At 32.4% G+C, this 15,337-nt stretch overlaps 1 protein-coding gene across 1 annotated transcript in view; it reads right to left on the bottom strand.

The window, feature by feature from the left end:
- The window catches only part of LOC130897427 (uncharacterized), a 41,033-nt gene that overhangs the window by 7,313 nt on the left and 18,383 nt on the right, over nucleotides 1-15,337 (bottom strand). Inside the window, exons 2-3 of the mRNA XM_057806267.1 lie at nucleotides 13,078-13,284; nucleotides 10,528-10,735 (exon numbers count right to left, since the gene is read on the bottom strand). Of these exons, the coding sequence (XP_057662250.1) occupies nucleotides 10,528-10,735; nucleotides 13,078-13,284 (415 nt within the window). The remainder of the gene's footprint in view (nucleotides 1-10,527; nucleotides 10,736-13,077; nucleotides 13,285-15,337) is intronic.

The raw sequence follows: 15,337 nt of genomic DNA on the forward strand, positions 1-15,337 counted from the left end.
GATCTATCAGCTAAACTTATTATTACTGATCTTTTTTGTGACATAGGTTGACATGAATTGAAATTCAAATATCTTGAGGACCATGTTGGTTTAGTATACCATTCTGTTCGTATGTTTCTGTTAATTTTATATAATCTGATCTCAAGAAAATTTTATTATTTTGTTCGATTTCGTTTTTTATGATAGGAATTGAATTTTTTATTGTTTTCAATTTGATTCTTTGGTACAGCAGTAATGCAATCATCTACATATCGGAAAAAGAATGGAATATTTATAATAAGTTTGCTTAGACAGTTTCCTCGAGATCTTCCATTACTAATTGTGCTAAAAGACTTGAAATGGAAGCTCCCATAGCACAATCATCAATTTGTTTGTATATTTCATCAAAATCTAAAAAATACCGTTCTCTAGAACTACATCAATTCTCACAATTATATTGTGTAATGTTCATTATGAAAACCAAGCTTAACTCAAACTATATATGTACGATGTTCCAACGAAATAGTTAAGCTATATTATGATAACAAGCAATACGCGAAAACTAAATCAAGAACGCTTGAAAGCAATTATCTGGGAAAAAGTCACCAATACATTGAGTAATTGATAATAATCAAGTCTGAACTCATCAGAATTACTACGTGGCGATACTGGGTCATTTATAAAACATTTACCAGTCTATCAAGCTAGTGTAGATGTAGATGACCTATTACATAACAATCCATATCGATTACACAATATGTTTTTCCAACAAGTGTACATTTTCCATAAATTATGAAGTTGAAAACTGTCTCTCACATTTAAATAATTTATTCATTCTGACACTGACGCATCAAAGAATCGTTCGAGCCAATTCTGTCACATTATACATTCTTCTGAATTTTATCGTGTAATCTTTATTCGTTAGTCGACATCCGATATCCAGGTAGCAAAAAACCTTCAATTTAATAGAAAAGAGATTTCAATTCATTGACTTTATGACTGCAGATCTCTTTACTGGAAAATACTAGAAATAGATATTTCTCAATGATCTGATTCATTCTCTCCAATATTTTATCTTAATGCCCGTAATTGAAAGTGCGAAAAACTATGAACACGATATTTATCTCAAGAGACTTAGTAGGGTCAATTTTGAACTATCACGTGAGTACAAGATAGCTTAGCGAAAGATGGTTGTTGCGTTTTGAAGCCAACTAAAGTATGTGACAACTTTGCAGGAGTATTTGTGTTGTTTGATCACAATTAATATTTATCAGACTTGTTTATATCACATTACAAAACAAAGTCCAGGAATGAGAGCGACAGGTTTCTTGGGCAAATCGAAGCCAAAGAAGACCAAATAATTTTTATCCACCAATCAAGTTATGGAGACTATTTTGTTGAATGTACACTAAAATACTATGGATTTTATTACTTTTCTTCTTCATCCGAATCTACGGGGATCTTAGAATTTATATTGTTGAGAGAATTTGCTTTTTCTATTTGTCTTCTAAATGTAGATATTTCGCTAAATGTTTGATTGAGCTGAAATTTCAGTATTATTTCGTTGTATGTTGTAACTCTCAGTGCAAGTAGTCTCGGCCAATGAAGGAACATCTTCGCTGTTTCAATACATCATCCGCTGTATATATACCCCATTTCTATTGTCGAGCAACCGCAAGTATTGACTTTGTTTATCCGCCAATAAAGATAAGACGATCGTTTTGTTAGATGTACTCGATCTAATCCATGATAAATATCTTTTTCTACGCCCATGTCTGTAAACGCCAAAAACCGCACTCTCCACATTCCTTGTAAATGATATTTAACAATAACATGCACGTAATGAGATCTCCTAACATACATGTGCGTTCTGAGAAGAAAACTTAAGCTTCTTGTTTTAATTAAATTACAATCAAATTTTTATTTACGTAAGACTTTATTTGGTGTATTTACACAAATTTAATCAATTAGTCATAAAAACTTTTAGCATTAGGAAGATATATTTAGGAGTGATAGAGTGATGCCCCTAAATGTAGGCAGCACATTATGCAATTTCCTTAAAAATAGGTCACCTTTTCTTAAGTAGCATGCATGAATGGGCATAGAAAAAGTATAGTACGTTACACGAGTTGTAAGATCATTACGCACTCATGAAATTTATGCACTCGCAGCTGCACGGCATCGTGCAAATTTTTTACTTCATGCGTAATGGGTTACTTACAACTCTTGTTACGTAATATACTATTACTAGGATTGAAAGATTTATAACGGATATTATGTCAATGTTATGGATTTATTAAGGATTTGAAAAGGATTTGGCCAAGAAAAAAGTTACTTACTAAGACAAGATATTCAACTACTGCAATAGAATCAAATAGCTATTATGATGACCACGACAAGTCTCTTGTTTTTTAAGAAATAAGTAAATTGAAGAAATATTATACAAAGTTATATATTAAACGAGTCTACGTAGAAGTTTAATTCAAAAAGTCACGAACTTATTGATCTACCCTCGTATGTTCATTGATAATAAGTAGTGAGTGTTATTTACAGTTGAAAAAGGCATACAGTGATATTATATTCAGCGACATGCTTGTAATATCAAATATATGTTGTTTTCTGTTTCTCTCCCATCTTAATATGTTTTTTCCTCGAAGAAAACAACTGATACCAATTTAAACGATGATACACCCTTCGCTTCAAGTATGTTTATTTTCAAATATTATGTTAGATTTCTATCTCGCATATCTTGAATAGAAGGAAGACATTTCCGTAATTGATCCTTCCGATGCTCTTTAAAATTCCTATCACATAAAATTGTCGTTTTCTTATTATTTCTTTCCGACTGCAACCAACATCTTGAATACCACAATAACATAAATCAATAGACACACACACGCACACTCACACACACAAACCCTAACAGATGACAATGGAACATTGGGAGATAATAAAAGAAAGCGAATAAAGGCTGCTGCCACGTCCACATGCAAAAGCCGCCTTGATTGCGTAGAACACCATAGTAAAGAGGAAACTGATATAGCGATATCAAGTACGTCGCGATATTTCCTCGTCAGAAAGCCATTGTGGGAAATTCAATGCATAGAATAGTCATTATTTTAAAGCAGTTCTATTCTTGGTGGCATTTAAAGGCGGTGTATGGATGCACTGAATGGGGGGAGAAATATTTTAGAACAAGCTGTTGATATTGATGAGAAACGAAAGGATGTTGATAATCAAGTTAGTAAGAATGATTAACTATACAGTGTAATTCAAAATTAAATGATTAGTAGAAAAGAAACAATATTTCCTTCGAATCAGATTTCTAACGTAACATTTATGTAAGATTGAAATAAGTAAGGGTAAAAATTAAAAAACATGTATTCTCCAAATGCATAAAAACAATGTTGAAATAAAGGCTGCTTTGAAAGTTCATAGAACCTGGCTAATATTTCTTACGTACTACCAGAATGCAAATCTAGAAACTTGTTATACAATCTAACGTCAAGTTTGTTACATTGTGTTTGATGTAGCATAGAAAGTTACCTTATTTCGTACACTCCTATAAATACACAGAGGTATTTTATAGCGGTGTATATACATGCAAGGCAAGGGCAGGATCTAATACTCCGTGAAGAGTTCACGGCAATGTACCCGACTTTGTATTGTAATTAATACTCAAAGCAGTCTGAAGAATAGTAAAAACCTTTTGAGCTCTGCTAGAGTTGCCCCATAGAGAGATGCTATAAGCCATATGGATCAACGCAAGTAAATCGTGCGCATAACACTATTACTGCCAGTAGAAGAATGCAATTGTGTCATTGCAAAAAGCTGAGTAGAAATTTTCGAAAAACCCCCTAATTGATACCGGAATCTAATGTAATTTCCAGCAATTTCACAGATTCCCCTCTGCTGCCTCGTATTGCAGAGCTAAATGTTATTTTTTTTTAGTTTTTTCTTAGTTCAATTTCATGATCCAATCACGTCAAACCTAACGTAACCTTTAGATTCTCGATCCTGACGTTTTCATCCCATTTAGCTAGAAATGTAGCAATGTCGGCGAATAAAACTGAGACACTGTTAAATCGTTTACATATAACAGAAACAATAGTGATTATATCACTGAATCCTGTGAGTCTCCATCCTAACTAGATTCACAGCTGTTGTAGCTACTTTTCCAAATCAGAATCAAACAGCTTCAACTCTCTATCTGGGAATCCAAAGTTTTCCATATTAAGCAAAATGGCTGAACTCAAGCAGTCAAAGGCATTAGTTGGGTCACATAATGGCATAGTTGTTTTCACCTTCATCAAGACCCTAAACTATGTCCCAAAAAACTCTTGTTTTCTGATTCACGAATAGTTTGAACATATACATTCAATTTTGCTATTTTAAGCGACCTACGGAAGTCTCCTCGCAAATGAGAGTACTTATACCAATCAAAGAGTGATTTTAGACCAAAACCTTTGTCTCAACTTTTTTGCGCATTGCCTTAAGCCTAGAGAACCCTGTCTTTCTATGAGAAATCAATTTTAAAGGAAAGCTTGTATCACCGAGTGCTGAAAAATTATCAGTAATTAGATTTGCATGCTGATTTGAATTTAGACTTTCGGAGTCCTGTATTTGGTTTGAAAAACTTATGAAATTATAATTATTGACAATATATATTTCTGGGTAGGTTAAAAATACGCCTAGTTCAAGTTTTTTGTTAAGAAGCCATTATTAGTTTTGATGTTTATACTGGGATAGCCCCACTTGCTCTAGAACACTGAAATATCTTCAAATCATATCTATTCTAGTGTTTGTGGTTTATAATCTTGTGTTTTGTTTCTCTCTTGCAAAAATGATTACATAAATATTGAATTATGTTATTAACTTATTGCTTATGGTAGCTCCTATTTCCACTTTCTAATGACTTAAGTAATGTATTCTTGCACTTCTGTCTTCAGTGTAATAAGAGGTATGAATAATTGTAACGATAAATTTATTCCTATACCTTCCTCTTTATTTTTTTTGAGATACTCTCATAATTTTGAGCAATTAACATCGTAATTCTGCGAAAATATTATTTTTGTCGCATGTTTTCCTAATGTAGCTATTCCGCTCAATGTTTCATTAAGGGATAATTTCAGTGAATGTTGTAGCTTCCAGTATAATCTTGGCAAAGGAGGAAACGTCGTCGTTGTGCTATGCTACGCCCAATTAAAATTTTTGATTCCCTGTACTATTATTACATTTTGGAGTTTCGTGATATCATCAATAAATCACGTTAATGGGTTTCCAGGATAATGGTATCATTGCAATTTATATATTTTATTAAGCTACTACAACTATCGATTTATTGGACCAAAATTTAGAATAAATTTATTTCGAGAAATGAACCTGTAGATTTGCCCACAAGACTTTAGCAGTTAATACACTGCTTTATGCTGGTTTTTATTATAAATTCCTAACAAAAAAGTTGAAAATCGTCTTTTATGGATGTGAACATTTCTAACAACATCTACTTTAAACATTTGTATCCGAAATAAAATCAGATTCCATTATAATAAATAATATTGTTTAATTATCATTTACGAATAAATATCAGTGTAAATTCCAATATTATAATTTCATATAACTGGGTATGAATTGGAGTGATTTCACCTCTCCTTCTTGGTTTTACGAAAATAAGATAAATAAAGATACGGGAACCAAATGTTTACATCAAGAAAACGAAAATTATGAAAACTGATTTGTTTTGAAAAAAGTTATATACTCGTTATGTCAATAGATTGAAATAAAATAGAAGGCACACGAGAAATGCCTTAGAAAAATCAAAAGAGTCTCAAAAAATTTCATAAGAAACTTATAACGTGCTAAACCAATCAACCTCTTCAATCAAAACAAGCTTCTCTCAATTATGAATTAATGCTTATGTGTCTCATCACAAATTAAATAATTTCCCTATCAACACATCGGATAATTATCTCTAAATCAAGAGCGATCTTACAAAATTAATATTTAGAAGCATTCGTGCAGTAGAATTTCTTGGTTCATCAATAAGATTTGTGAGTAGTAACATCGGCCCAAAGTATTTAAATACCATTAATAGTCATTTCTTTTCATAAACTAAAACAGTATTTTAAGGCGAGTAGGTGAATTCCCCCTGCAAATCATATCATGTAAAGCAATGATATCAAAATTATTCGGGATATCATGAATTCTACTAACAAAACATAATAAATAAAATAATCGAATTTTCCAAATGTAAAACGAAATCTAAAGAAGTGATAACATGTACATTATGTAACTCAATCCATTTCGAATTCCAAAAAAAAAATGGAAGGAAGAACTTTGCACAGCAATTGAAAAACAGGATTTGTGCACTCAAGAGCACATAGATAGCAAATGCTCCTAGGTTCGGTTTATATTGATTTTTTAGTGTATATACTCAAAAAGTAGAACTTTATGTAACCATTTAGTCAAAATATTGGCCTGACTTAGAGATGGCAGTAGTTGCATGAAAAATACCACTTTATCAGAAAGTACACAATCTATATAGCATATGTTTCAAAATTGAGGCTGCCACGTTGTTCAGTGTTGGTTTGGTAGCCATCAATAGTGAACGTTTTCAATGAATTTGTAAAAACATGGAAAAAATTGGTCATCGTTATATGATACAAAACTTTTATTTTAAAGGCATTGCCCAACCAATAAAAGCTGATCTAGATTCTACTTTGAGTGAGATTGCTTCTTCGTTTTAAACAGCAAAATATTGCTTAAGCGACGCCGGATGACCAACAAAGAAACGATACTGGATAATCGTCTACTAAATGTACGCAAACTAGTAGACATATTAGGCATATCAAAAAGTGAGGTACATCGCATATTAACAGAAAATTTGGAATTGGATTTGAAAAAGCTGTGCGCAAGATGGGTGCCGCGTTTGCTCTCATTGTCATCAAGTGTTAGGTAGTAGTCGCACGTAAGCGATTCTTTATTAATGATAATTTCCTAAGGGTTGTTCACCCGATGCGACGCTACACTCACTGGTGCTACTATTAGAAGTCCATATCTGGGAGAAACCGACTGTAGTCCATTCTTTTAAATAAGGTTAAGCCTATCAAGTGCAGATTAAATGTGCCCACTAACAAAAAGTTTGGATTTCTTACATACCTCAAAAAAATTTCCAGCTTTTCCATCAGATTTTCCTTGCTAAGATCTGACGGGTATGAGGATGTAAGATATTCAGTTAGTTTTATAGTTTGCTTAGTACGAGTAGACTCAGTTGGTGTGAAGAGATCATCTTCTTCGTCGACATCAGAGTCGTCTGTCTCTGTCGGAAGTATATCCTCTGAACTCTTAATTTCGCGACTATTAACTGTGTGTTGCTGTATACTGTTATTTTTTAAGTGGTTTAAATTTTTTAGGTGGAGATATTTGGCCAAATTGCTTATGTTTTAGGTTCCCTTAATATTTTATGTTAACGGCCTAGGCCGGAAAATTTTTCATTGATTTTTTTTGAGCCCATTGCATAGATAGGATAGTGACACCATGAAAGCAGGTATTCACAGAGAAATAGATGAATAAGTGCACGAACATCCATGGAAACAGAGCATTTACATCTGCTTTGTCCAACTGGCCCAAACGCATTCATTGTTTGCCTCTTATGCCATGTTTCTTGTGATGACCTAACCAGGTTGATAAATGCTCAGCCATTGTAAGAGATAAGGCACCAGCAATGACAGAGAAAAAATCTGGATTAGTAGGATTGCTCAGTGAGAATGAAGTAACTTGTCCAATAATCCACTATATTATTCACCAGGAAGCTCTATGTAGAAAATATATCAATCATGATGAGGTTTTTAAACTGGTGGTTGAGACTATAAATTTGATCAGAGGTGGAAACCGAGCACTTTTACATAGGCAACTGAAGCAGTTCTTACAAGAAACAGAGGCTGAGTATGGGGACTTGCTTTTGTATAACTGTGAGGTGGTTAGCGGACGATTTCAAAGATACCAATTTTGCGAACTGCAATTCTCAAATTCAAGAAGTATTTGATGAATTTCATGGAAGATTTCTGGAAATTGACAATCTTAAAAGCAGTCTACAGCTTAATAATCATCTTCTTGGCGCAAGAATCGAAGACCAACCACCTGACCTACAACTGGAGTTGTGTGACTTGCAGACTGATATATTCCTCATGATCAGGCAAAAAAAGGCTCATGACTTTTTTAAATTACTTACTAAAAACAGATTCCCAGAACTGCGGCATTTTAGATTTAAAATGTCATCAATTTTTGGTAGTACCCACCTATGTGAAAGTGTGTTTTCATCTATGAAGTATATAAAGAACAAAAACTGATGAGTCATTACATTATCTCATGAGATTGGTTACTACCGAACTAGAAGTTGATATTCGACCACAATGCTCGCATTAAATAACAATTTTCATTCTCACTTCAGTAGTTGTATTGATTGATAAAACTAATATGTTTGTACTATTTGTGTGTATTTGCTAAAAATTGAATATAAAGTTCATTTAAAAATTTCAAAAAATTATACTCGATATTTTAAAACTAAGTGTTACAAGCGAACTAGCCTAAGTGAGCCGCAAACAATTTCAAGGTTTCAATTTTGACCCTTGAGGCTTTGTAAGTTGGACACCCCTGCTTTAGATTATTCAACGAATTAGGACAAAACCGTTTGGACGTATAAAAAGTTTATTCAATTATGAAGAAAAATTACAAATATGTACAGAATAAATGAGAAAAATTTCATTTTTAGTGTGTTTATGAAAACGAGAAGTCAATGTTCATTTCAAAGTTATTTTTATTCATGTCATGAGTAATATTTCACGAATTCTTTACGCCCATTTAAATCGATATAATCAGTGTATATATTAATTAGCATTAGTCTTCCATTTGCATTCGATGAATATTGGGAGTATTTGAAAATTAATACCAGTAATCAGCATTTTACGTTGCAGTTACCAAAAAGTATCAATCTTTAATTCATTCTAAAACTGATATTGAGGGAGCGTCACAAAAGGTCGTATGAGATTGGCGTCTAAAATTCTTCCCAAGAATTGAGATTTAAATGGACTTTCTCTGTTAAAAATGTGATAAGCTGTATTCGAGCAAAATGAGAGGGATTTCGGGGATTTCAGTTTTTCTAAGGTTGTTCTCTTCGAGTCAGTTAGACACTTGATTATAAATGACCCATCTGAGAATGCCATTAGCGGAACAAAAGAAAATCGTATTAAGACGACGTTAGATGTTGTAGCACTGATAGCATGCCATTTAACCAACGAATACAAGCGCCAAAGTTAACTAACGACTTTATATATCCTAAATTTGTGTAGAGTATATCATAAAAGATACTTACTAGAATTTATGTTAATGTGGGTTACACTACCATTTTGACGTTAATATGAATGTGAAACGCTTTGAATATCTGTGGAGTTAACAAAAAATACAAACATTTTTCGATCGAATCCCATATCATATGAAATTTTCAAAAGTAGCAAGGAAAATATTAGGAACACCCACTCGGCACTAAATATTTTTTCGACCCTACTTCTGTGATATATTCAATAGTTTTCTAAAATTGTACAAATTTACGGTTCTACATATAAGGTATTACTTACTGATTGAGCCGACAAACGACAATTAATTCCATCTCCATATTTCATGCTTTAGAACTTTTCGGAAACTATTACCCAGGTTTAGATAGATCACTTATTAGCTAATTACGGATCGTAAGTCAGGACGATATTTTAGATCACAGTTTCTGAACGTCGAGTTCAATTTTCGGTGGAAATTTCAATTTTAGAACATTTAATTTCTATTACTTCTTTGATCGTCAATTCTTTCATGATATTTATCTTGTTGTATAATATATTCTAGATGTTTTATAATTATTATTGAAATCAACGATTTAGCCACTCAAACGGATGTTGCACCAAAGGCTTTTTGAAATGCCTAAAAATATAAAGACCGCAAATCTCTGCAACCTATCAATTACACTACTTATGAGACGAGTATACGTCTATTTGAGGGAAATAAACAATTTTTAGTGTTAAAATATAAAAAACAAATAAAACAACCCGTCAGACATTCGCATTTACTCACTGGTCTACTAATCGAGCCCATCCTGGCACGAGAATAAATTATTTTCTATATAAACGGCACATGGTTGACTTTGTTTTGATTTGTACCATCCTAAAATAAAATTGAAATAATGATTTCCCCTCGAGAAAACGAAAAAAAACGCGAAAATAATAGAATGTCACAAAATCTATGCTCCTAGGAAGAAAAATTAGATTTTCTTGACAAAAAAATACAAGCATTTTTGTTTTAATTTGTACCATTCGACAATTAGAATTTTTCTGTTCGTACGAAAGCCTTGTGGTAATTTATTGATAAAAACTGAATGTTTTCAGAAAAATAATTCTATCTAATTAAGTAGATACGTAAGAATGAGAGAGAGATACGTGGGGATGAGCAAAAAACCTAGCCAACAAATCAAAAAAGTATTTTCGTTTTTCTTTGAAAAATTGTTACTAGTACTGATTTTGTGCATTGTTCCTAAATTGTACAAATTTGGGAAATGAGGATCAGTAGATTCTATTAATTTTCCAGCCTCTTGCCTTTGTCTCTTTCTTGGTTTAACATTTAATAAATCTTGTTTCACTTTTACTCGTTTTGGACCAGCTAAACGTCTATAACTGCTGTGCGACAGATAAAGTAGATTTGCATTTGCTACAAAATCCTTTCGCAAAAAAAGCATAATTTTCCAATGTGTTGATTACTGAAATCAAATGCACATGGGATGTTAGGAACCAAACTTTTCCCATTTAAATATAACCCCAGTCTTCTTCCATCGATTTATTCTCTATGCCATCTCGGTATATTTTGTCGATTGATTTGATAGATTCCCATTCCTCTGCGTCTAGGAATATCTCCATTTTTCCATTCTTGACCAAGACTTCATTCGATATTTCTTCATTCTTCTCATAAAACTTTGATGAATTGGCTTGACCTGATAATGGTTTCGGATTGTCATGTCTGGATTCTTTTTCGATTATTTTTTGTGTTTATCAAACTCTTCAATTTCACTTTGACACAGACATTTTCTATGAATGTTACATATTAATTGGAAGCCAATCCCTGGGTTTTTCCATGAACATTGCATTTGCCTGCTAGAAATAAGATGTTCCACCGCACATGTGCAGAAGGTTCGAACGTTTCAACGACTGAGTTGATTTGTGAAAATTTAATTTTTGTCAAATTTTGCGAGGGGTACAAATAGAAAAATTGATATTTTCGAATGGTATAAATTAAAAGAGAACTGCTTGTATTTTTTGGTCAAGAAAATCTAATTATTTCCTGCTAGGAGCATAGATATTGCGACATCCTATTATTATCGCGTTTTTTTCGTTTTTTCGAGGAAAAAAAAAATATTTCAATTTTATTTTCGGATGGTACAAATCAAATCAAAGCCAACCATATGCCGTTTATTTATAAAATAATTTATTCCCGTGACAGATCAGCTCGATGGTCTACTAAGGTAGATAGAATCTTATGAAATATGTAAAACCCGATTAACTCGATAAGATTCCGAACAATCAGATCATGATCGTTAATCCGATCATAGTTTCCGAAAAGTTCTATTGTAAATCATGAACCTTGCAACATTTTTATATATCAGTTGCAAATTAGAATTAAATCGCCCCCAAAATATTGGATGAATTATTTGAATTTATTAAAATTTGGTTCAGTTATTCAAGTCCTAATTCAAAGTTTTTTTACAAATCGATATGACCGATTTTAGTTTAACAGGAAACCATCGAAAAATTGAGAATCGAATGTTTCTCATTCGGATTGGAATTAGAGTGGATTTGTTGCAAACAATAGACGTTTTGAAAAATGCTACTCGTATTATTTACAAATATACTCGTACTATAAAATATCTTATCTAACAGATCTTTATAGTATAATTTGATTTGTATTCGCACTGCTCCACTTCTATTCCAATTCTTCTTCAGTTATCAACTTCCAACTCAACTATTTCAGTTTTACTGGTTTTTAAATTATGTCCAATTCATAAAGGTATAAAATCTCTTCCATACTTTTCCATACTAATACTTTTATTTTTAAAATTTCCATTGCATGTCTGTCCAGACATAAACAAAGTTGTCTTACTTACTACGTCAGGCACTTGTTTTTTCTATATAAAATCGAACTTTACAAAAAAGCAGAATGATATACAAAACCAACTTTATCGTCATAGCCATTCTATCACTCATCAAACATCTATTTAATTATGATAGTGAGAGAAGTGGAATAAAAAAAACTTCTTAAGAGAGAAAGAATTTTTAGAGGAATATAATCCTTAACTGTATGGCGGAAAATTGTTAACATTCATGATGTGGTAAGGTCATTTTGGACGCAACGCTTTTTTTAGTGCTAAAAAAAGGAATCACTGTGCAGTGGATAAAAGTTGTTAGAGTAATATATTTTTGATATTGTAATTTATGAAAAAATAATACATAGGATTCTGTAACCTCTATTGAAGAAAAATTAAGCAGCATTACAACAAAAAGCATCGTTACAAAAATATATATTAAAAATCAAATACTGTTTTGGTGTTAAAAACGTATCATTGAAAAGTATCAGGATAATGTTAGGTAATGGGTAAAATAATAATGTACTGCACAAAAAGCTAACAGCTATACATTTCACCAAAAACGTAATATGAAAAACATTTACTTTTGGGAGCAGTTATCCCCCAAAACCTTGGTATGCTTGTGATTTTTGCAAATATAACTGTGACACAAATGGCACATAGCTGACTCTTTCATCTGTGAATAAGAGCATAGTTGATATCTTCTCCTTTTTGTCCTTGAACATGTTGTTGAGCTACCATCAGTTCTGCTTCGTCAATATTGCCTATTATGTATATGAGAAAGCGCGGCTCTCTTGTTAAACCTTTCTCTTGACACGGCGATCCAGGTGTTCTTGTATTAGTTCTCTTCCTAGAGTTGTTAAAAACTACCTTCTATCCATTGTTTGGTTTTTTGCCACACAGTTAAAAATAACATTGGCATTTACGCCTGCTATATCTATTAGTCTTAATCTTATTGCTGGTAAACATCTTCTTTTCCTTACTTTATAACATCTTCTTTTCCTATGGACTTTTTTATCCAGGGCATCAACATCACCTTTCGTATCATTATAAAAGTGTATGATCTCTGGATTATTTTCTTGTATAGCCTTGGTATGATGCTTCCAATAAAACGGCCACATTTTTATGAGGCACTACGAAAAAAATTGTTTCAATACTGATAAATCCAAAGACAGATGAATTAAAAGGTTTGTTAGTTATACGTAACTAATAAATAAAAACTGTATTATAATAGCACACGCTACGGTACCGGCAATGATAACCTTGTGTTCATCAAGCAGACAAATGCTCAATGTTTTTATTAAATCTCACAACCGAAAACCCATAAGAAGCGTTTCCTTATGTGCTATTTTTGTATAACTTTCTTAATTTTTTAACTGCAAGCAATTCACCTAACTCTCACCGATATACCTTGTAATACGTTTTAGAAAAGGAAAAAATATATAAATATTTTTTATGAGCTATCTCGCAAATTTAAACTATAACATAAGAATAAACACACCTCTTGTAAACACATATCTCGAAAAGAAGATTTGACAAACATTACCTAAAAAAAGAAAGAGCATTTTTACATTTAATCAATAAGTACTTTTTTCTCTAAAATTCACTCTAGCAAAAATATTTTTTTAATGTGAAACAAAACAATACAAAATTGCCATTATCACTGATTATTCGCCATTCATTCTTCGGTATATGTTTGGGCTGCGATATCTGCTGATATTATTGGAGCCACATCTGAAAGGCTTTTAACTAAACTGTTCAGAAGTCATATTGGCATAAATATTACAAATCCCAAGACCTGTTTCCAACGTTGATATTTAAAAATATTGGAAACAACTTTACCTCTAGATGGTCAAAGGAACAAAAATATTACACAAAATTCAAAAGATGACATTAATATTCATTAACATAGTTAATTATTTAAATATTTCCAATAAAAAAAATTAGTCCAGCTACTTACGTAATTTTCGGACAATTAAATAGAGATAGGTTTCTACCTTCTCTGCAGTAGCAAAGTTAAAACACTGAGAGAATGGTTATTTTAAAAACGGATTGCTATCACTACGGCAAATCAAGACAATCATTCATTTTTCTCTACGACTTGACGAGGCGGACAACCCGTTTATGAATTTTCAACATATATTATGTAATACTCCTACCAGGAAAGTACTTATGGGAATAAAACGTCTCGACGTTACGGTGCAGACAGTATTCATTTTTTCCTCTCGTTAGAGACATTTATCTACACTGCGCATGCTTCATGCATGCAAAAGATGCACAGAACTAACAGAAGCGTCCGTAGGAGAGGGAGAACGCTCCACTATTTGTTTCACTTAGTCGGAACACCTTCCACCTACTCGTATAGAAACTGTCCATATAGGAGTATTACATATATGATTTTCGAGCGATAGAAAAAAAGAAGCATCTGATATTAATGTGAGATAGGCATAATAAGGGAAGGATCCTATAGTGAACCTTCTATTGTTAATATTCGAGGTTGGTACCTAATACACATTTTATCGCTACTTTTTGAGAAGCTTCTAATAAATTTTTTTATTTGCAGATTTGCAAGTGTTATTATGGCAAAAATAGAAAAATGAAGACCGTACTGTTTGGATTAGGTACTTACTGTTACTGTTAATTTATTTCTTTTCTTTAAAATTAATACTCGCGTGTTTGTCTTATATGTGAAAAATAGTCAATAACGATGCTATGAAGTCCCTTAAAATTGAGGACCACTTATCAAGAGTACATGCTGAGTGATAATGTGAGAATTTGTCATTATTTCAAGCACGTTAAGGGAAACTATAGAAACGGAAATTCAAAAGATAAACGTTTGCGTTTTCGTCTACGTAAAGCGTCGATGGATTACGAGTGTCGTATTTAGTAATAACAAACTCCTGGAAACCTCACACAATTAGAGAACTGTACTATTCACTGCATCAGTCATTACGGAAGTTACAATGTAACAAGTTCGCTCTTGATATTATAATGAGAACTCCTTTTATCAATAACACCATTCAGAGATAATTTAATTAGTCATTAGATTCGTCCTTGTCATTTGTCTATTTATTTCGTAAAATTTTGATAATAGAATGATGTGAAGTTACTCAGTTTCCCAAAGACAAGGTTTTCAAATTGCTAATTATTCTGTCAAGAGATTAGATTTTTAAAGTGATTTGGATT

The sequence above is a fragment of the Diorhabda carinulata genome, chromosome 8 (assembly GCF_026250575.1).
Source record: "Diorhabda carinulata isolate Delta chromosome 8, icDioCari1.1, whole genome shotgun sequence".
Classification (NCBI taxonomy): Eukaryota; Metazoa; Arthropoda; class Insecta; order Coleoptera; family Chrysomelidae; genus Diorhabda; species Diorhabda carinulata.